Consider the following 24,283-nt stretch of genomic DNA (forward strand, 5'->3'; position numbering starts at 1 on the left):
TGGAAGAATACAGTTCCCTCAAGATATGTATTTACATGGATGTACACTAAGTAGACGCACCCTTCTCTTCCTCTTATGTTTTGTTCAAGATTTGCACTTTAAGTTTAGACCACTTACTCGTGTGAAACTCCCATTAAGGTATAAATCACTGACATTTTTTTTATTCAAAATTCTTGTCTATCATTGCCACACAGTCATCGTATTTCATAATATTATTATAGTCTTTTTATATCTATACAGTCGGTGATAGTCGTTAGGATCTTTTGAAATACAAACAGAATATTATGACTACGAGTATTATTTTTATATTTGTCATTTCACTCTTGTCAGAGCGGTCGTGGTCGTCCAGTCAGTATCATTACTGTGGTCAGATGTTATAGACCTAACGAGCAATCGACACTTCTCCCAGTTTGTGGTGAGTCCGGAACACTCATGTAAATAACCATTTAACTTAGATATAATATACAATTTAACATACATAATTATTATATAATTTAATATAAAATTTAACTTAGATATAACCTTAAGCTGGCTATGATTATATCTAAGTTAAATTGTATATGTTACAAATTTGGTATTTTTATGTTAACCAAACACAGCTTTTTAGTGATGGTAGGACCTCTTGTGAGTCCGCGCGGGTAGGTACCACCGCCCTGCTTATTTCTGCCGTGAAGCAGTAATGCGTTTCGGTTTGAAGGATGACGCAGTCGTTGTACTATTAAAACTGAGACCTTATAACTCTTGTCTTAAGGTTGGTGGCGGCATTTACGGTGTAGATGTCAAAGGGCTCTGCAACCATTTAATATCAGATGGACCGTGAGCTCGTTTAAGCAAAAAAATAAATAATGAAATCATACAATGTGATGTACATGTTGAAATAGGTCGTATATTTTTTTGTTGATTGAAAGGTGATCAAGCTCAACGTAAATCCTAAGAATTAATTCTTAGTTAATCATAGAGAAAATGCCACACGCATCCTCTGAAATGATTTGTAAGTTTTTGTTACGGATTGTAATTTTAACATATTTTATTACCGCCAATTAATCAAACAGTATCTAAATTTCTAATTTCACGTAATCCGCTGACTTGTGGCAACAACGCCTACTCCATTCGACGAAATAATCCGGATTATATAATTATTTTCACTGAGCCACAATTTGCGTTTAAATTAATGTTATATTATTTCGGGCTATCGTTGCTATTTTGTTTGGATGTTATGGGAAAGCTTCAAGTATTGGACTAGGTGGTAGAAGAGCTCTTACAGCTTCGTTATATTTCTTCGAAGAAACGTCACTTGTAGCAGTTGGAAAGTAAGAGAAAATATCAAAGGAATCAAAATTTCGGTTTAAGATAAAAAGGAGATAATATAGAAGAAGCCCAAGGCAAGACAAGTGCTGGTTGGCCAGGCTGAGCCCTGTAAGCTCCACTTCGGTGAATCTAGTATAACCCTTCGAGGTTATAAAATATATTATAGGTAGTAAAAAAGAAAAAAAAAGGGGATGCTTGTGATTGTTGATGTGTCGATTACTTCGTACGCTAAAATCGTAATTACTTTTGATTTTTTTATCAACAGACGGTTGATTCTATAGCCTATATAATGTCATAGAGCTAGAGCTGACAGCCTTGAAATAAATGGATTGTTTTAAATTCAATCAGACTTTAATTCATCAGAACGTCAATCCGATTTTCCGTTAAGGGACATGATGTATTATTTTTGTATTATTATCAATGATATTGAATAACAATTGTCACACCCTTCGAATCAGTTTCAAGCCATGTGGAAGAAGCCATGTGATCTAATAATAACTACTATCGTACCTTTGTCATTTGAGTATTCACTTAAAGCTATGTCATAGTTTGAATCTTGAGGAAAATAATAGAATGCCAAAGTTTACATTCTTAATGTTGTTACGCGCTGGGGTTCGGGATAAATGAAAATTGTACCAAAGTACAAGTTAAAACTCTATTAAATACTTAGAATGCTTAAGGAACACTTTAAAATTCTCAATTTACTTCTTCCGCTTCGCTTCAGGTGATCCGTTCGTGTTTTGCTTCGAGTAGAACCGATTACTAACTGCCTTCGTGTCACCTCCGCAACGCTACTACAAAACTACAATTATCGAGAATATAATCCCGATAGGAAGAGTCGTTTCGATGTGCTTTCGCTTTTCGATAACAGATGGCGTTACACTTCTCGAGCGTTCTCGATATTACTAGTTCTTTTGAAATTCATTTCTGCTATTCAACGTTAGATGGCATTGCTCTTACCGGCGTAACAGTATGAAGATAGTATCATTTGTACTGGTGGTAGGACGTCTTGGGAGTCCCCAAGGGTAGGTACCACTACCCCGCCTATTTCTGCCATGAAGCAGTAATGCGTTTCCGATTGAAAGGTGGGGTAGCCGTAGTAACTATACTGAGACCTTAGAACTTATAATATCTCAAGGTAGGTTGCGCATTTACGTTGTTGATGTCTATGGGCTTCAGTGACCACTTAACACCAGGTGGGCTGTGAGCTCGTTTACGCATCTTAGCAATAAAAAAAAATTAAGCTGCAGTGGTTATCGAAGCTCATTCCGCTCTATCCCCTTGAAGGCCAAGTCTTAATTGTATTGCATAATTGCTGTCCCTTCCATCGAACCGAAATGCATAATTACTTCGCCGTAGACCTCGCTTTCCCCTTCCACTCTATTTGAGGACTGGTAGCAGTAGGTGATAGTAAGCAAACCATATTTATTGTTACGTAACAGATTAATACTAATTAAAATGCATTAAACGTAATTTATTAACTGTACGAATTATTATATTTCGGAGCTTTTGTATAAAAGCTCTTATCAAATAATGAGATCATTTATCACGATTAATTAATTGTAATCGCTTTATGAATTACTTTAGCAAGAAATTTGACATTCAGATTTAAAGTTATTAGACGTAATCCATACTTGTTAACATCATGAATGCGAAATTTTTTTGTCGTTTCTGCGTCTCAACTAATCAACATATAATCTAGAATTTTTTGCATAGACATCAACACAGATAGAGAAAAAGATAGAAGGTTTCTTTTATCCAGAAAAGATACTGTTTTCAAGAGATAGATTTTGGTATAATACTTTTACTGTACTATCAATACTAGCTATTTAACAGCCCTCAAAGATTTGGTCGTATGGTTGCGGCAGACAATATGCCCACTACACCTTTACCATCGAAGCCCTCCTTAATCCAGAACTCCTTCTCATTTATGTGCCAAAGGACGCTAAAGTGGAAATATTGCATCAGGTCAGAAGTATGAATAGACTTTAACGTGTTCCATAAATATCTTATGAGTTGAACATGCCTTCAGACTGGATCAACACAGATATAACTAGAAGAAGTTTTAGAATGTTGAAATGAAGTAACCAACCAAATGGGATGATAATGAAATAGGCTCAAACAGGAGCTGGAATACATAACGAGCGATCCAAAGTTCCCACCAAAGAGTTCTTATGAGAGTTCTCATTGGACATAATAAGTTGTGACATTACATTTGCAAGCTAGATTTTGCAGCTGATAATGTCTGCAGGTATTATGAGGAGGAGGAAGAAACCCCTCTTTATATACCAGATTCATATATTATTAAAATATAAGATTATAATTAATTTAAATATAACATATATTATATTAGTTTATAATAAAAATACTAAGTAAGTGGTTTATCGGTAAATTTGATATAAACTTCAATTTATGTCTGAACCAGAACTAGCTGCATGATTATTAAAAATATTGTTATCTTTGCAATAATAACCATTAAAGTGTTGCTTCGTTTGTTACAGGTTCAATTCATCGAATGCGAATAAGGAGTATCACCTAAAAACTAACTGCAAAACAAAAATGATAACATGATGAAATATGTTCCAAAAAATATTCGATGAGAACAAAATCGAAGATCATAGCACTAGTATGAACTGTCATGAACGACAAATAATTCTAAATGGATACAAAACAAAAAATCCTTCACAGAAAATAATACATATAAATTTGTATTGTATAATAGTCATAACTTTTTTATCCCTAAAAACAGTTAATTCTAACACAACAAATATGAACCGACATCATACGAATGTTATCAAAAACATTATAACGAAAATGCAAAACGATCAACCAAGCGATGAAAACTATGACGATCATGATCGAGAACACGACCCCGTAGATTATGCCAAAGTCAATTTCGATCACAATCCATTTTTCAATAGTGAAGATTTCCTACAAAAATTCTACAATAGCGATAACAGTGCATATAGTAATTACGATGACTATAAAAAGTACTACTTAAACCCGTCGAATCCTATTCCTAAATCTAAAGTGAAATTTAAAATAAGCAGTAGGATAGTACAAACTAAATATGGGAAATTACAGGGCATAGTATTGGCTATGGACGAACATAGATATTTGAGTCCTCTTGAAGTGTTCTTAGGTGTACCGTACGCTACTCCACCCGTTGGATCTAACAGGTGAGATATTATAATAAGAATTAAGCTAAAATTTAACAAGTAACTGTATCGATTCATTTAATTTTTTTTAAGTTATAATATTTTTTATTTTAAGTTATTCACGTGCCTCTCAAAAATTTCATTCCCTTGTTCATGAATCTGTGAAACAAATCTAATATTTATGAATAAACATGAATAAAAATTCATATTATTCTACCATAAAACGTGGAAATTTACTGTTTTAGAGCTCCAACTTAAGAATTAACTATCAAATCAGTACTTTACTTAATCTTCTATTAATTTTTACTTAATCTCTGTATGTTATTGATTTAGATTCAGTCCAACAAGAACTCCATCACCTTGGGACGGCGTCAGGGTATCAGATAGGCCAGGTCCAGCCTGTCCCCAGACGCTACCAGATATTGAAGATGAAAGGACGATTTTAGAGAAGATGCCTAAAGGCAGATTAGAATATTTGAAAAGACTGATGCCTTATCTTAAGAATCAAAGCGAGGATTGCTTATATTTAAACATTTTTGCTCCTCTACAAAGTAAGTTTTTTTATGGGAAAAAATTGAAAGTGATTTTAATTTTGTTCAAGATCTTCAATCAAATAGGCATTCGGCAGCAAAGCTCTTAGGAATGTCCTTTGGTGATGAAAATAAATAAGTAGCCTTCAATAGTACCGCTAAAAACGACGCAGAACAAAATATTCAATTCACACAAAAATTATGAATTAACGCTAGTACGAGTATGTCATAGACAATTTTGGTTTTTTTTTTGTTGCCCTTGTAGGCAGACGAGCATACGGCCCGGCCCACCTGATGGTGAGTGGTCACCGTCGCTCATGGACTTCAGCAATTCCAGGGGCAGAGCCAAGCCGCTACCTACCGTTGAGTACTCTCCGCAAACCTCGTTTGAAGAAGGACAAGTCATAGCGCTCGGGAAACACCATGGTTGTCATAAGTAGACTTTTTTAACGACTTGTAGCAATTCGATGTCTTGCACGAATAATTTTTCGTTTACATTTTGTTAATAATTATTAAGATAAAGGTAAATTGTTCTACTCTAATTTTAATACTCTCCTATACTAAAAAAATCTACAGGATGAGTAAATTCATTTATTTAAAAATAAATTTGTACGTTCTGTTTCTTGCAATACCAAATTTCATTCGTTCGTCGAATAATTCGTGTTTCTCGTTTTATTTGAGGAGACGGAAAATTTATTTCGACGAGAAGAAAAGCTACGTGAAATTTCTTTGTGAAATTTGTCTTACACTTAAATCAATTTTCTTCGGGCTTGCCGAAACAGTAGAATTTCTCTATAAGTTCCATCTATTTAAATGTTTTTTCGAAGGCTGAGTTTAGGATGGCGCGATGCTCTGTGAATATCAACTTCATTTAATTTTTTTTCGTTGCAATTGTGTGTGAACGTTGTGTTGCTTATAGACTCTAGTATTTGTTTAATACTGCTTAGGACACGGGCGTGTTTGTCCAACTCAGCTAAATCGACTATATCGCTAGAAAGCACGCACGTACTATGTACGCTTCGCTCATTCAAAGTTCAGAGTGGGTTCGCCGAAAAAAATTTTGCCATGTTCTTTCTTTCTGATTTTTCCCTCAATGCTGAGGATCGTGACTGTATGTCAATCTTCTCCACTCGGTCCGGTTCTGCGCCTTATGTACCGCTCCCTGTATCTGACCTCCAGTCACATCCTTGGGTTGGTCCACCCATCTAGCTGGCGCTCTTCCTCTAGAACGCTTCCCCTCCATTTGTCCGAGAATGATGAGTTTCTCCAGGCTGTACAATGGGGATCGCATTATGTGCCAATGAAAAAAAAGACAAACTGTTCACTTGGCTACTTCAACAGCACCATAATAAAAGGTAGTAGTAAAGTGGAGGGTAGTCCTTACTAGTAAATTACGTATTTACTTTGCAATTAAAAAACAATGGTAAAGTTTCACCATTAGGTGGCTGATGAAAAGCAGACGAGCACACCATTGGAAGTCCAAACTAGAAGTTCTTAGTGTAAATATTGAATATATTGAATCCACAATACTGATGTTCAAATTCTCTTGCAGTGGACGAAACTAAACTAGAATTGCCTGTACTAGTGTATATTCACGGAGAAAGTTATTCTTGGAGCTCGAGTCATCCTTACGACGGAGCTGTCCTGGCCAGCTACACTGACCTCATCGTGGTGACACTTAATTTCCGATTAGGGGTCTTAGGTAAGTAGTTTTACATGCACATAACTTTGTCGAACCCATCAAAACGTGATCGTAAAATTTAATCAAAGTGTTTGCATTGGTAGCAAGGCATTAATTAGCTTGCAGATACATGTTCCACCATTCTCCATATGTATGTTAACAAAATAATTATGTTTTACTACTTAAAGTGTAAAACAGTAATTGCAACTTGTATTAAAGCTCTGTCATATGGAACATAGAAGCCCCGATTACTTTTGAGCGGGGTTAATGCCACATTGAGGTTAAAGGGTCAAGGGTACGAATCCCCAAGAGATGGCTAGATTAAGTATGGTAACTATTAGGCAGACAGCTCTCTATAAAGTGGCAGGGGAGCAGTAATGTGTTTCGGTTTGAGGGCGGACAGCCGTTGTACTGTTACAAGTGAGACCTTAGAGCTCATGTCTCAAGGTGGGTGGTGGCATTTACGTTGTAGACTCAACACCAGGTGGGACGTGAGGTCGTGCACCCATCTAAGCAATAAATAAAAAATAAGTGGCGGTAATCGATGGAAAGAGAGAGTCAGTTAACCCTTTTAAAGTTTTTACGATCCCCAGTAATAAAAGGATTATCCAGAAATATAAGTATGAAGACGTTCATTTTATAGGGTCTTTAGACTCTGGTAATCAAACAGTGCTTACTGCCAGAAGCCATTTGGGAGATGTTTTTTTATTCCAATAGCGTGCCCCCCTAAGTTCGATAGAGAAGTTCGTGTCGTAAAGATGAAAACGCAAGTCAAACAAGAATTTAAAAAACTACTAGTTCTTTCTCCGAGAGAAATTTAAAATTCAAGAAATGTAAAAGTAAAAACTTTTTTAATGAAAATTAAATAGTCTTTAGCGCAATATTCAAATGTTTATAAAAAAAACGACCTAATCGTCTGTGACCGAGAAAACCATGAAAAACGTAAAATATCCAAAAAGTCAGAAATCACAAAATGAAATTAGTACCAATGGTAAAAAAATAGTAAATAGTACAATTGAACTTTAAAAGTAGTTTTAATTACAAATTATGATGAATAAATCATAAAGCATAATATCATAAAGTATAATAGTTTCACGATATCTGAATAATAACACATTCTATAATACGTTTTTATCTATTTATAAGCGGAATTAAAATTAAGTATCAAAAATATTCAAATTTCGACCTTATTTGTATAATCAGATGAGACAAACGAAGTCAAGTCCTATTTCACCGTGGCTGAGAGGTCAACATCCTTCGTGCTCTAGTTTCAAACATCTCTAATATAATCGAGTTTAGGGCAAAACTTGAGTGGCAAGCTACTGCGGATATAGGGCAAGAAGCAACTAAACAGCTTCTGCCGTTAATATAATTTACAAGAGTGTTAGCGAAATATCATAAAGCATCTTGCTTGGTCTGCAGTTCCGTAGTTTTTATGGAATATTGTTTTCGAACAATGGGGTCTGTGAACGTTTGGTATCAAATTTGATGGACATACGAGTATAATATATTATTACCAAATAATAATATATAGCTAAGCTATTACCAAAGTCCAAAGATATCACGAAGTAAAAAGTTAAAATTCCTTGAAATGTGATAGACTTGGAGACAGGAGCAGAAAAGACACTGGTATCAGTAATTATCCAACTTAAAAAATAAAGCTTAATTAAGGTTTATACTACACAATTTTAGTCCTTCATCGTGATTGTTATTTGTGAACATGTGTTATGTATGTATTTCCTTAGACATTAATGCCTTTTTGAGGGGTTTCAAAGCCGACATAGTCCTACAAAGATGTTTCGTCAGACCATTAAAAAATTACCCACTAAAATTACCTATTATTATTATTTTTAAAAATAGCACATTCGTGACCGATCCAAATATTGGTGTTAGAAGACTTTATTTAATTTTCCTCACACTCGTAACGTACGAAGGAATTAAAAATATCGACACTCATTGCCTTTGAAAAGTTAAATGAAACTAAAATATAAATAATTGAATCCCTTGAGTCGAAAATTTACTCCCAAAAAACATTAAAATTGTAAATGAATAACGGTGAATGGGTAATAAATAAATAAAAAATACACTTTAAAATCACTGTAATGTTTTTTTTTTAAATGTCTTGAAATCGTTAATACTTCTACTTAACGTTGAAATTATTCACATTCCACTAAATAAGGTATTTTCCAATCTAATATTCAAACTATTTAATTTTCTCTCACAAAAATGTAGTAAGATCGTGTCTACAGAGCTATTGAAGCTTCAAACACAAGCTTGCGCTGGCTTTGCTCGTCTTTCATTCCGTTACGGTTCGACTCACGCGAAAGGTGCATTCTGAAAAGAGAATTTAAATGAAAAATATAATTTATTTGTTTGTACAGTACCTACTCTAGTCTGAGAAAGCTTTCTATGAAAGTGCAGATGCTAGTCGGTCCACTAGTGACTCGCGTATTGGAATCCCGCATGGGTATGTTACCACCATTTTGAGTATTTCTATCCTGAAACAGTTATACGTTTCGATTTATTGGATTGGAGGACAGTGGTTAAAAACATTTTTTTTATTTTTATTGCCTAGATGGATGGACGAGCTCACAGCCCACCTGGTGTTAAGTGGTTACTGGAACCCATAGACATCTACAACGTAAATGCGCCACACACCTTGAGATATAAGTTCTAAGGTCTCAGTATAGTTACAACGGCTGCCCCACCCTTCAAACCGAGACGCATTACTGCTTCACGGTAAAAATAGGCAGGGCGGTGGTACCTACCCGTGCGGACTCAAAGGAGGTCCTACTACCAGTTTCTGTTTGAAGTGGCGGATGGTAGCGAAATAAAATTTGGACTATGCCCTCGTCTCAAGGTGAGTGGTGGTATGGTTATCCTGATGTTAAGCGGTTACCACTTCTCAGATCGGAACGTAATGCTTCGCTCTAGAACCGTCGGGAAATCGAGTACCAGCCCAGAGTATGAGCTGATAAAATGTCTTCTTTTCCGTAAGTTTAAATTTAAAACAAAGCAACATACATTTCACGCATTGGAAACCTGTCCACGGCTAATTGTATGGAAAACATTTTTCGAAACTATTCATGCGCCATCTATCGTACAGCAGCTGAATTCAGTTTTTTCACAATGAAGTGTTTTGGCGTATAAGACAAACATACGAACATAGAGTCATTTTATTTATGTAGATTAATGTAGTCAAAAGATCGGCTCCCTTTAACATTTTAACCCTTTAACCTCCCTTTTTTGCGGTAGGCAGCGGCTTGGCTCTGCCCCTGGCATTGCTGAAGTCCATGGGCGACGGTAACCACTCACCATCAGGTGGGCCGTATACCCGTCTGCCTACAAAGGCAATAAAAAAAAAAAAAACATATGAAATCAACGTTGCCGTGTATATTTTTTCAATTCAACTTAATTTTCACAAGCTTCAAGACATCAGATTAATTTCAGAATTTGTTCAAGTATCAAGAACTAATTGAAAACATCATTTTAAAACATAATAATATCCTTAATATCATATAGATTGCTCGGATACAAACACATATGTATGTTTTTTTTTGTTCTGATCGCTATTAAAGCGACTATATTATTTTTTAAGCTACATTTTTATCGTTTTCTGGTATTTTTAAAGTTTAGTTGTAAATTTGCAGAGAAAAAAAATTGCTGTAGAATTTTTCTGTCTCTCAAAAGCAAGGAATTTGCACTTCGATTCCTTTACGTTACTGGGATAAGTTCGTATTAGAATATCTAGCTTGTTGTTTTAGTTAGAAAAGATCATAAAAATCGTACGAGGGTTAATGAAGTGGACGCCTTGGTATAGTTTTGCTTTTAAGTTTAAATTTGATGAGAATATTGTGAATGCTTTTGACTTTTACTATCGATTCTTTTAGATATGTTCACAAAAACGCTTATTAAAATAATTAGTTTTAAAAGAACATCACGATTTAGTATACACTAATATTTACTAATATGCATCTTGCCAATTACACCGATATCATCAAGAATAAAAATATAAGATTTATTGACTTAGAATATGAAAGCCTATGAAAATTGTTTTTTTAAAATTATGAACTCACCAGATCTTCAGAAATAGGTCTGGTAATAAACGTTGAATGGCTTCAAGATGCTCTGCGTTATGGCTGCCAATAGGTACATACCCACACAAGATAATCTTATCTGAACCACGAAGTAACTGAAACAAAAATACCTTGTGGTGAAATCGGTCCGATTTTTTTCTTCTATTACTTAGATGGGTGGACGTGCTCATAGCCCACCTGGTGTTAAGTGGTTACTGGAGCCCATAGACATCTACGACGTAAATGCACCACCCACCTTGAGATATAAGTTCCAAGGTCTCAGTATAGTTACAATGGCTACCCACCCTTCAAACCGAAACCTATTACTGCTTCACAGTAGAAATAGGCTGAGTGGTAGTACGTTTTTTTTTTTTTTTTATTGCCTTGTAGGCAGACGAGCATACGGCCCACCTGATGGTGAGTGGTTACCGTCGCCCATGGACTTCAGCAATGCCAGGGGTAGAGCCAAGCCGCTGCCTACCTACCTACCCGTGCGGACTCACAAGAGGTCCTACCAGTAGTAAGCAGTTGCGCAAAAACCCGAAAAAAATGTTATTTTCGTAATTACACTATAATTGAGACGAAGATTCTCAAAATGGATGGTATCATTCACGTTGTGATATCCATAGGCTCCAATGCCCACATAACACCAGATGGTTCGTGAGCTTGTTCACTCGCCTAAGCAATACAACAAGGTATACAGCTGAATTAACTTCCCAATTAGAGTTAGGTACGACTATATTATAAGATAATAATTTGAAAAACTTGTTTTTATGTAGCACCTTTCTTTTAAACTACCATGGCTTTACGAATAATTATGTTCTGATTAATTAGTTCTAATAAATTAGTCCTAAGATTCGCTATGAATTTCATTACGCAGGCTTCCTCAACGCTAATCCTGTACCTCACCTCAAAGCTCGAGTGGCGAACTACGGCCTTATGGATCAAATCGCAGCTCTACACTGGGTCCAACAGAATATTGCACTGTTTGGAGGAGATCCAAACAATATTACGCTCATGGGTCACGGATCGGGAGCGGCTTGTATCAATTTCCTCATGATATCACCTACTGTGATGCCAGGTTCGTTATATTTTTCATCTTGCCAAAAATAAAGATAATAAATTTCGAGCTTTATCGTGCCACGTGCTTATACATATGTCTTATTTTTATCACTATAACTACAAATAGGAAATTAAAAAAAAAACATGCAAGTATTTTATTTATGTAATGTAATGTTACTCAACAAACCGGGAGGAGTGGTGATTGCTCGTGAGGCACATAACATCTGCCCACAGCAATGATACTGAATGACAAAAACGATCGCTCCGACAAGAGTGATACGACAAAAGAAATTTAATGTAATGTTCAATTTATTGTCATGTAAATTAAACATTTAAAACAAAATAAGACCATCTGCTAAGAAAAAAAGTAAGAACGTTCTATGAAAAAAATTCTATAATATTTTAAGATTTTCTATCATATTTAGCTGCTGGTTTATCCCGTTTCATTGTCCATAAGCATTATTTATAAAACGGATGTAGATACAATGTGCTCAATGCCTCCAGCTCATCCTGGGTCTCCACCCCATATGGGGTATAGAAATGGTATTTCATGATAAGTTGGTACTACTACTCTTTCTTCACTTGTTTAATGGGGACCCAAAACAGCTTGCTATCATCATGCTCTTAATACTAATGCATTCAGACCTTTATCACAAAAATTGTAATCTTGAATCTTATTGTCCCTGGAATCAAGGTGGTAGGACTTCTTGTGAGTCCGCACGGGTAGGTACCACCATCCTGCCTATTTCTGCGCTGAAACAGTAATGCGTTTCGGTCTAAAGAGTGGGGCAGCCGTTGTAACTATATTGAGACCTTAGAACTCATATCTTTTATTTTATTTATTGCTTAGATGGGTGGACGAGCTCACAGCCCACCTATGAAGTGGTTACTGGAGCCCATAGACATTTACAACGTAAATGCGCCACCCACCTTGAGATATAAGTTCTAAGGTCTCAGTATAGTTACAACGGCTGCCCCACCCTTCAAGGCGAAACGCATTACTACTTCACTGCAGAAATAGGCGCGGTTGTGGTACCTACTCGTGCGGACTCACATGAGGTCCTACCACCAGTAATAAAGGTATCTCAAGGTGGGTGGCGGCATTTAAGTTATAGATGTCTATGGGCTCTGGTAACTACTTAACACCAGGTGGGCTGTGAGCTTTTCCATCCACCTAAGCAATAAATAGATGAACCAAATGCTTTAATTAGCTTCTCCTTGTCCTCAGGTCTTTTTCACAGAGCGATACTCTTATCAGGCTCCGCGCTCAGCTCGTGGGCTATAGTCGACGACCCTGTCTATTATTCTCTTAAGCTAGCCAAGCATATGAACTGCACCGTTCCAGAAGACTTATCGAAAGATCATGAAGTAATCGTGGATTGTTTACGAGAGGCTAGCATAAGAGACTTGTTGGCAGCAGATATATCACCACCGAATTATTTAACAGCCTTTGGGCCTTCAGTGGACGGAGTGGTCATAAAAACGGATTTCGGCAAAGACTTCTTGACCATGTACTCGACAGGAGATTTTCCGAGTTTCGGTCCTCTCAATAATATGAATTTCAACTTTAACGTTCACAAAAAAAGGAGTGACAGCGGTCGAAGGTTGTTCCAGAACAAATACGATTTGCTATTTGGAGTTGTGACCAGTGAGGCGCTGTGGAAATTCTCGGCTGGTGATGTTCAAAACGGGATAGAACCTGATAAAAGAGATCGTATGTTGAGGTAGGTTAATACTTCGCTGAAAAATATGGTAGATGGTTAATAAACTATTACTGCTTGCACGGCTGTAATAACCGTAGCCATAATATAATAGACCTTTAAAATTATGGCCCCCGCTGCTGATAATAGCGGTACTAACGCATGCAGATACCAGCTAAATAATTGAATATGTAAAATTTACTTGCGTTTATTAAAACAGTGTCTTATGTTGCAGAACATACGTCAGGAATTCGTATACATACCATTTAAGCGAGATTTTCTACACCATCGTAAATGAATACACCGATTGGGAACGAACGGTAGAGGTTTGTTGTTATTTGACGTAGGTATTTCAAAAGCTGTACGTATTTAACTATGTAACGGTTGTTGAAGAACAATTTATTCATATTATTATTATGAAAAAGGTAACGGCTTTGATCAAACAGCTTGTCATCGTAATAACAAATAATAAATCTTCACAAACCTAATCCATACCAAAAATCTTCAAACACATTTGTGTTGGGGCAAGTCAGTTCATGTATTTATTAATTTCATAGTATACAATTTTATTATCATCATAATACATCATTATTTGTTCATAGCTGGATTTAGGCTCTAGGTATGGTATGAATGAGTGATGAGACGAAATGACAATGAGGTTGTTAAGAGAGTTTTAATTAAGAGCATAGTGTGTAGGCTTTAGAGGAAGAGGTGGACCCAAAAAAATGGATGGATTGCGTGAAAAACGATATGTGTAAGAGGAGAGTAAGCGAAGAAACGGTATATGATAGAGGAGAATGGAAGAAGAAAACATGTTGCGCTGACCCCAGGTGACTGGGAAAAGGGCAGGAGAATGATGATAAAGTGGATTTAAGCAATTTTTATGACTTTACTGGAGGCTCGCTTCACTTCGGGAACAGTCCTTTATTATTGATCTGAATAGTAATAGAATAGTAACAAACATAGTAAAAAATAATGTAACAAAAAATCTAATCTTTCCTCTTCTTATATTCATGGTTCACTATTTTGGACGATAATAGTTTACAAATAAAAGATAGATATATGCTGGTACGGGCTTTTTTGTATGACTATTGAAGATAAACATTTCGATTGTACACTACATACGTGTAACTCCAATGGTTTTTGTAGTGCATGCCGAAATAGCTCGCAGGTGGCAGATTTTTTGCTTCTCATTGAATACTTGACGTTATATTTTGAGTAAATCACTCTATATCTTTATAAATTATAAGCCAATGTATTATCCTGATGTGTAAGCCATATTATTGTACAGTTTCATCAAAATCCATACAGTAGTTTTTTCGTGAAAGCGTAATAAGCATACATCCATACATTCTTACAAACTTTCACGTTTATGATATCAGTAGGATCGTAAACTTTTATCAAAAAAGGTTAGGTCAAATTTTATAATTACGTAATGTAGATATAACGGCGGAAGGAAAGATCTTCCACCTAGCGGATGACATTGCTCGGTAGACCGACGGTCCAAATGTTGTTATTCGGAACTTGTATATAATATGCAAGCTTATCCAGAAAATGTAGTAAGCGAGATTCAGGGATCTGTCAAATATCTTGCGTTGTATGATGGCTACCCGCCACACGTAAAAAAAACAAAATTCCTACGTGGCATATAATAATAATATGGCGTCTGTAAAGTCTCGACCAAAATAGTATGTAAATCCTTTTCTCTCATATTAAGGAACAATTTAATTTCATTTCGAACCGAATCGAAGCCAAATCCAACCAGTAGGCGCTCCAATCTCTTCAATTTGATTTGGGGATTACTTCTTCAAATATTATTCAGATCTCGTAAAATTAAATGAGGCAAAAATTCCCTTTCGTTTTCTTTTTGGTCGTAATGCAAACTCTAATTTAATGGACTTAAAACTTAATATAATTTGCTTCGGAAGTATAAAAATCTGGGTCAAGAGCTTAAATAATAAAGAGGGAATGACGTGACATGACCGGTCCTTCAGCCAGCTTGTGTACTATCGAAATAGTTCTCGTGGTCTTCGGAAATTGGGTGGATCGTGAACATGCACTCCTCACCATCAGCTAACTGAGCTCAATTACTTTAAAAGTAGCTTAGACTGCAATTGAGTCAAAGGCGGACTGCCATTACTTTGGATGCGTCTTAAATTTGGCTGAGCACATACTCTTATTTTATCCATACGGAAGAAGCGGTATCATGCACCATCTTACAGAAGGAGGTCGTGAAAGAGTAAAAAATAACCTATTAACGTCGAGTTGGCGGTCAGAATAGATCTTTAGCCTAACTTTTTCCCCCTATTCATGGTCTTAGCTCATAATGCCGAAGCGGAGGAGAAAATATGCTATCCAAGTGAAGCGTGACGCCTTGCGCCCAACATGCTTCGTCGTAGCCCGCCCATCAGTCCCGGTGCTAATTTATTCTTAACCTAAAACAAAATCTAATATAACGCTTTAACTAAAATATTTGTGTAAAAGATAGCTTATTATTTCGAGACTTTAATACCAGTTACATACATATTACCTACATTGAACTCAATGATCCCTACAAATGTTCTTTAGAAATTTATAACGTTAAAAATCGCAAAGCAAGCTTAAAGTTGAATTTACTTTTGCTTTAATGCACGGATTCGTGTGTGGTATTGTTGCCTTTTTCTTTGGGACTTGGAATTTTCAGGATATCGAAACAACACTGCATTAAAACGATTGTATATTAGGCAGGATAGACTTTTATCTATAAATTTATAAAAGCAATTGAGGTTTGAATTACTGAAATGTCTGCGGTAGGCAGCGGCTTGGCTCTGCCCTTGGCATTGCTGAAGTCCATGGGCGACGGTAACCACTCACCATCAGGTGGGCCATATGCTCGTTTGCCTACAATAGGCATTAAAAAAAAAGAAAAAAAAAATGTTGTGTAAAGGAACGTTCAATATCGAGAAATACAATTAATTATGCAGCTAGTTGACTATGGAAACACACTTTGATATATCGGTTTATTCTGATATTCTGACTGACTTATTGGTGCAGTAGTTGGCGGCCTTAACTGTTGCGCCGAGGGTCGTGGGTTCGATTCCCACATCGGGCAAACATTATGACGAGGTTTCTTTGCTCTTTGTCGGGATGTTTATTTTCTATGTATGTATTATATATTATTTAAACGAATAAAAGTATGTGCGTCAGCATCTGATAACAATAACACAGGGAACCTTAAATTGGGGCCGGGTGATCGTGCGTGATTTGTTCGCAGCTCCCATTTCCCGGTTATAAAGTTTTAATTATGGGATAAAGAACTGCTAATTGCTGCTCTTAAAAATTTAAATAAATCGCTCCCAGAAGAACAATTTAAAGTATTCGTTGATTGTCATCATCATAATCGGTTGCTCTTGGCAGAGCAGTCGTGGTCATGTGGAAGTCTTGCTCATTAAAGCCTTAACAGATGTTTTCCACAGTTTGATTGTAGTTCATGGCTATTAAGCGCGTGGAATTTTTCTGGATGAAACTTATTAACTTTAGAAGATACCTTCTGTATACATTTAGGTCTTTAAAATAATTCAAAAAGTCTTTGCAGAGTCCAACAAACACAAGAGATGCAACTGTAGCGGCACTCTCTGATGCTCAATATGTAGCCCCGATAGTGCAAAGTGGTGATCTGCTCAGCGGTGGACCCAAGCCAGCGCCTAATGATGACGAAGGACCAGGACGGCCGACCAAGACTTACTTCTATGTTTTCGATTACCAAACCAAAGACGGATATTATCCTCAGGTTAGTTAAAGTATCGATAGCAAAATATCTCGAGACAGGAATCTAAGGGAGTATTTAGAATGACAATAAGACGTGTGTATTTTATCATAATAACAAAAAGTCTGTAGCTAACCAATTCGAGATAATTCTTCAAGCTAAAAATTGTGTTGTATGGTAGCTTACACCAAACCCAAATTGGACTTTGAGCCAGTCCAATAACTATATCCAATACTTATTTTTTTAATAATACAAAACCCGACACAGTCCTGAATAATTGAGCACAAGATCAGTTTTGCATAAATTAAAAGGATGTGTAGGAGACTCTGTAATAAGGCATAACAACCTCTGTTACAACGTCTGTATAAGGTCCATTATCCCTTGAGAGCAACAGTACTTAGAATTATTACTAATTAGCGTTGTGTGAATTGTCTTCATTAATGGGGTCTGAATTATTAATTGAAATACGTCGTTTCCCAGAATTTGCACGGCCATAAATTGTATTCTAAGTTCAAATGGTGCCCCTGGCAATACAGTCTATGAGTGATGCTGGTTTTCGAGTGACTAAACATTTCCAAATGTCCTATAAATTTAGATTGTGGCCCTGTCAATATCAGGAACTATAAATACTAGTGGTTCTCAAAATCTAAATGTCCTTTAATCTATTCTAACTTAAAATTGGGCCTCTGCCAATATAAATGAGTAATGGTGGTTTTTCTTAAGAAAAATTACCCTAAAATTTTAACTGCGTCCCCGTAAATACCGGAGCATTCGGTTTATTTGCTTGCTTGCTTTATTTGCTTGATTTGTTAAAAGGTAAAAATTGATATTGGTACTAGTATGATGAGCTAATGAAACCGCGCCCTCTGAGATGTCGCAGGGATTTACTTTGATATTTTTCAACACAAAAATGTATGCCAAGATGAGAACTTTATACTTGTGATTATTATCATAATGATTGAAATGGACGCAAACAGAATGGCTTAGTTTTTAAGCTATTGCATAGCTTTTATCGCGGGCCTTGAGCGCGGCGACCGAATCATGAAATTCCGTAACGAAAAACAACCTTACACGCCTCACTCCGCCTACCATGTAGCTCGCGTCCAACACATTCACACGTTGCGCTTGTGTAGTGTTTGTGAATAAGCGCGTGGCGTGACGTCACACTGCATGCGCATCATGAAAAGTCTGCCCATCTCTCTCTCGCGCGGTCTAGCTTATGAGTGTGAAGGGGACAGTTAAGGTTTTGCTTTTATTAATGTTTAATATAGCGTGGTCTTGTTTTATTATTGTTTTAATATTAAATTATCATTGTCTAATTATAATTGCATAAGTTGATAAAAAATGCTATGCAATAGCTTTACCGCGGCAGTTCCCGAGTGCCACACGTTTTTTTCTCACTAACTTTACTGTAACTACGAGTCAAACTAGTTTATTTTACAGAGGCTAGGCGCAGTTCACGGGGAAGAGCTTCCGTATGTGTTCGGGGCGCCCGCTGTTGATGGGTTTGGTCATTTCCCGCAAAACTATACGAAGTCTGAACTGGCTTTGTCAGAGTCTATAATGATGTTCCTCGCCAACTTTGCGAAGACCGGGTAAGAACGAATGAAAATCTATATATTAATACGCGAAGCAAAAACTTTGTATCCCTTTTTACGAAAATTGCGTGAACCGAGGAGTATGAAATTTGCCACACTTATAGAGAATATATAATAGAGAAGGAGTGCAGATTTTTTTTTTTAAATTATGCATATATTTTTTTAAAATAAATAAAACAAACATTACATACACTACCACACATATTTGACACACACACGCATGCATACTATTTGTTTATTGTCAAACCGTCTATGGTCAAATTGAGAATAACTTAAAATATATTGTTCATCTTTGTTAATATGTATTTGTCTAAAGTGTAGTATTAGCGAAATCTGTGATGAAGTAGAATTCTTTGAAGTAGAAGTCTTTGACAAGACTCATAATAGAGTTTTGTTTAAATTGTGTTTTTAACAAACTTATAATTTCATACAATTTTAATGATGGTAGGACCTCTTGTGAGTCCGCACGGGTAGGTACCACCGCCCTGCCTATTTCTGCCGTGAAGCAGTAGATGCGTTTCGGTTTGAAGCGTGGGGCAGCCGTTGTGACAATACAGAGACCTTAGAACTATATCTCAATGTGTGTGGCGCATTTACGTTGTAAATGTCTATGGGGTTCAGTAACCACTTAACACCAGGTGGGCTGTGAGCTCGTCCACACATCTAAGCAATAAAAAAAAACAATTATTGTCGAATTTCGACTACGGGGGACTACTAGTAAATAATAATTCCAAGATAGAGGTTTTCAAACAGAGATAAGGTCAGAGCAAAATATGCGTAAATATATACAAGCATGACCCGATAAAGGTCACCAATAAATTATCTGAAATAAGTACATATTGCTATTCATGAGACATCAACGGTTTGTTTCAAGGTTGCTGTTGTAACGACTCTATTGGGTGAACCATAACATATATCGTCAGTTAAAATATATAAACTACTAGTCTACATTACTATTTATTGTAATTATTATTAGGGAGTCTAACACTCATATAAATATTAGCCTATCCATTAATTACATGTATTTTCTACATAGATACCAAGTTTCAAGTAAATCGGATGCATGGTTCAGTAGTTATAACGGAACATCCGTAAAAACCACTGTAGATTTATATGTTTAAAATTTATAAGTAAATTATGTACATGGTGATATTTTAAGGTATCGATCATGAATTTTTGTCGCTATAATAAAACGGGTTCAAATGCCCCTCCGCCACCCACTACCCCTCACTATCCCCCTATAGAAATATCCGGCTGTACTCTGTTTAAGCTCGTGCGAGCACCTGTTTACCGCGACCATATTAAAAGTTTAACAAAAGCGACAACATTATCCGAACGAAATTTAGCAACAGAAGAAGCTTAGGCTTCGTTGTGCGAAGCAATTCTAGCGGCATCCACTGGGATACTTTGACGGTTTCATACAAAATTATGTCTTAATTGTACTCGGACAAAGAACATATTCGTGTATCGTCCCCTCAATAAATAAGTTGGTAATTTATCTGTTTGTTACAGCGATCCTAACGACAACACGCGGCAGGAAGCGTTATTGCCGGCATCGAGAGAGCGAAATAAGTTCCGGGGGGTTAATTGGGAGGAATACGATTCAACTCACCAGAAATATTTGGAAATAGGTCAGTCAAGTAAAAGTGTCATTTTAGTTCTGGTAATTGTATATTTTAAATACTATATACTCATATTTAACTGGTGGTAGGACCTTTTGTGAGTCCGCGCGGATAGGTACCACCACCCTGCCTATTTCTGCCGTGAAGCAGTAATGCGTTTCGGTTTGAAGGACGGGGCAGCCGTTGTAACTATACTGAGACCTTAGAACTTATATCTGAAGGTAAAAAATATATTTACTTTCGTAATTATATCACTATATCGGTGTTATCAAATCTCGTAATCACATAGTTCTTATTTAATAGGCCATGCGCACCTCAAATTCCATCACGCAAATATCACAAATAAAGCCTAAATAACAAATCCGTTGAGCATCTAATGTTTCATAATCCAGGTCATTCACACCAGATAATGGATGCGTCCGGCTTATAAGAGCCCTTTATGATGGCCACGAAATAATGTATCGTAGCCAAAATGATAAATGTATTAGACAATAATACTCTTAGTGGATCATAAGCGGGAGTTAGACTAATGCTCGTGAGATTTTTATCTATTGTAAACACAATAAATTATTCTTATAGTTATTATAGTTTCTATTGGGGTCTTAATCTAGTAAATTATTATAAGAAATTAGTTCAACGCACAGAGATCATCATTTGTATTTTTTATCGAATTGTAAGCCTAGCCTTTTCGATCTTAAACTGTGACCATCCGTGACCAGCCGTGACCATTTTTCCTTCTTACTTTATTTCATATTATGGTTTTGGCATGAGTTTTAAGATCGACCGTCTGCCTGACGCCAACCCTCCCCGGGGTATATATCTCCAGTGCTATTTCTTATTTTGGTGTTTCTTTTACTTCATCCACTTTTATTATTATAAACATTTACACACAAATTTAGATTTTTAAATACCGAAAAGATAATAATATCAAATTTTATTAGTACGAATGTAATTAAGTCGTTACCGTAACTGATAGGTATTATCACTGAAATAAAATATTGAAAAAGAAAGTTCTATCCTTGGAATGTTCTGGTCTCTTTAATAAATCTAACAATATACTAACGTACAATTCTGATGGTAGGACCTCTTGTGAGTCCGCACGGGCAGGTACCACCACCCTGCCTATTTCTGCCGTGAAGTAGTAATGCGTTTCGGTTTGAAGGGTGGGGCAGCCGTTTATACTGAGATCTTAGAACTTATATCTCAAGGTGGGTGGTGGCATTTACGTTGTAGATATCTATGGGCTCTAGAAACTACTTAACAACAGGTGGGCTGTGAGCTCGTCCACCTATATATGCAATAAAAAAATAGTAAATCATTTTATTTGATTTGTAAACTTACCCGTAATTACATTCTATCCTTGAAATGTTCTGACCTCTTTAATTATTCTAACATTATATTAAATAAAGTACAATTCGTCACATAATCGAGTTTGCTTATATACGTCTCCGACCAAAATTTATAGTAACAGAATAGCATCGTAGCACAAGAGAAAATGTTTGTTCATTTTCATGACCTCCCCAAATGTTCACTCGAAGGCTTTAATTTGTCCCAAAATTCAGAATTTACTGACAACGTACATTACGTACCTACGTGTTTTGTGCGAGATATTTTATTTGGTAGTAAATTAAATGTATAATATATTGGAAAAAAGTAATTACGCTTTTGAGTTATCATGAAAGCCCTAACAGTGCGTAATTAAATTAAATTAAATTAATAATAATTATTGTGTTGGTAAAATTTTACATTTGAACCACAATCCGATATTTTATTAGTATTTTTAGGAGCCATCAGTCACCATAACAAATCCCCAAGATCCGATTGCTACTGATTCTCTACTCATGAGGACCATATACCATCTGTAAACTTCAACCTGTGGCTACCGGTTGAAGAATGACTCCCTTTGAGGCATAAGCTAGAAGTTTAATTATAGCCGTCATATCCTTTGGATTGGACTGCAAAAATCTTTCTTTGCCGATATTAGTAAAATGATGGCAGTCAACCGTGTGGGCTAAGCAATTTATGCCTTTCAAACAGTAATGACAGTCCGATATCCTTGTGCCACTGCCAATATGCTCTATCACCAGCTCACCAGCCTAGACAATTAAAATATATTTGATAGTAAAAACTTTTCTGACGATTCACGACTTATAACTGACGAAGAGTTAACAATAAGATTTCATTGGCATAGTTCGTCGCAATTACGAAATTTAGAAAAAAAAATTGTTATTGGTGGTAGGACCTCTTGTGAGGGACCTCTGTGTGAGGTCTATGGGTTCCAGTGACCACTTAACACCAGGTGGGCTGTGAGTTCATCGACTCATCTAAGCAATAAAAAAAACATGGTTTTTCATGATAATGAATTAAAATTCACTATCGATTTTGTTAACAGGTATGAAACCTCGCCTGAAAAACCACTACAGGGCACACCAGCTCTCTGTGTGGCTTCGACTGGTTCCTGAATTACACCGCGCCGGCATGGAAGACGTCGCAGCAAGGCACAACTTGTTCAAAAACCACAACGAGCAGGATCTGTATGAAGGGATCGTCAGACCCGATCCTTTAGCGAGGAATAATGACAATGAACCGATCAGAAGAGGGAACGGATCTTATGCTGAAACAGCTCTGAGCACGGTGGATAGTATTTTAGCCACTTGTGCCACGATATTACCAGGAAGAGACCTGCAGACTACGAACACAACGGATAATACACTAGGACATTTAGAGGCAGCGGGATATGCAGCGTACTCAACCGCTCTGAGCGTTACTATAGCCATTGGGTGTTCTTTACTAATATTAAACGTTCTGATATTTGCTGGTGTTTATTACCAAAGAGACAAGTCAAGGTCTCGCGGTAAGCAGCACCGTTTTAACGAGAAACACTTCGAGACAATATCAGGAAAGCATTCTCATTATCACATCGATCCGACGCACGCGCCCAGTCTGGTCGTTGACGTCGAGAGACAAAGCCGAAAGAAGCACATGATGGGTACGGAACAGCACCTGTCAAATTTGAACTTCAAGGGGCCTCTCGATGTACCGAAATCGCCTCCGAGCCCGTCTCTGAGTTTGGACAACATGATGCTATCAAGTAAACTGGGGAGCAGGGCAAACAGTTTTCGGATACCAAACTCCGGCTATCCCCAGGTAGGCAGCTACGCGACTATGCCTAAGAATTCGGGGCAGTTTAATAACTCGCCCCCTTTGCAAGAGTTGAGGCAGAAATACCAGCCGCCTAACGGCTCGACGGGGCAGGGTTCCCCTCGCAGGGAGGAGAGGGCGGCCCACGCCACATTACGGCGGGGCGCACCATCTAACCTACCGCAGGCTGCGATTGACGAAATGAGAGTGTGACAGATAATAATTTCATCGGACTGTTTATTGCGGAATTAAACGTATATAAGTGAGTGTGTGAGTGTAAATAATGATTTAGAACAGTAAGTATCCTTTTTAATTTTTAGGCGAATGGAAAATGTTATCGATCTTCGTTAATATCGAATTAAAGGTCACATAATGTATTGTTTGGTTTTATTTTTAAACCTCCAAGCTGATGTAGTGTAAAGTTTTTCAAAACAAAAAATGTACAGTTTTAGAATTAATAATTTTCTGCCTATTTCTGCCGTGAAGCAGTAATGCGTTTCGGTTTGAAGGGTGGAGCAGCCGTTGTAACTATACTGAGATCTTAGAACTTATATCTCAAGGTGGGTGGCGCATTTACGTTGTAGATGCCCATGGGCTCCAGTAACCACTTAACACTAGGTGGGCTGTGAGCTCGTCCACCCACTAGAGCAATAAAAAAATAA

At 36.8% G+C, this 24,283-nt stretch overlaps 1 protein-coding gene across 2 annotated transcripts in view; it reads left to right on the forward strand.

Annotated features, from left to right (window-relative positions):
* The window catches only part of LOC101739014 (neuroligin-4, Y-linked), a 74,385-nt gene extending 50,387 nt beyond the window's left edge, over nt 1–23,998 (forward strand). The window contains exons 2-11 of one of the 2 annotated variants that reach the window (XM_012688917.4): nt 3,810–4,487; nt 4,800–5,017; nt 6,549–6,698; nt 11,634–11,834; nt 13,044–13,539; nt 13,751–13,841; nt 17,090–17,284; nt 18,704–18,855; nt 20,371–20,489; nt 22,873–23,998. In XM_012688917.4, coding sequence (XP_012544371.1) covers nt 3,886–4,487; nt 4,800–5,017; nt 6,549–6,698; nt 11,634–11,834; nt 13,044–13,539; nt 13,751–13,841; nt 17,090–17,284; nt 18,704–18,855; nt 20,371–20,489; nt 22,873–23,834 — 3,186 coding nt within the window. In that variant the 5' untranslated portion in view covers nt 3,810–3,885 and the 3' untranslated portion in view covers nt 23,835–23,998. The remainder of the gene's footprint in view (nt 1–3,809; nt 4,488–4,799; nt 5,018–6,548; nt 6,699–11,633; nt 11,835–13,043; nt 13,540–13,750; nt 13,842–17,089; nt 17,285–18,703; nt 18,856–20,370; nt 20,490–22,872) is intronic. The other variant, XM_012688918.4, reaches the window with a different exon arrangement.
* Nucleotides 23,999–24,283: the final 285 nt, after the last annotated feature.

The sequence above is a fragment of the Bombyx mori genome, chromosome 15 (assembly GCF_030269925.1).
Source record: "Bombyx mori chromosome 15, ASM3026992v2".
NCBI classification, from domain to species: domain Eukaryota; kingdom Metazoa; phylum Arthropoda; class Insecta; order Lepidoptera; family Bombycidae; genus Bombyx; species Bombyx mori.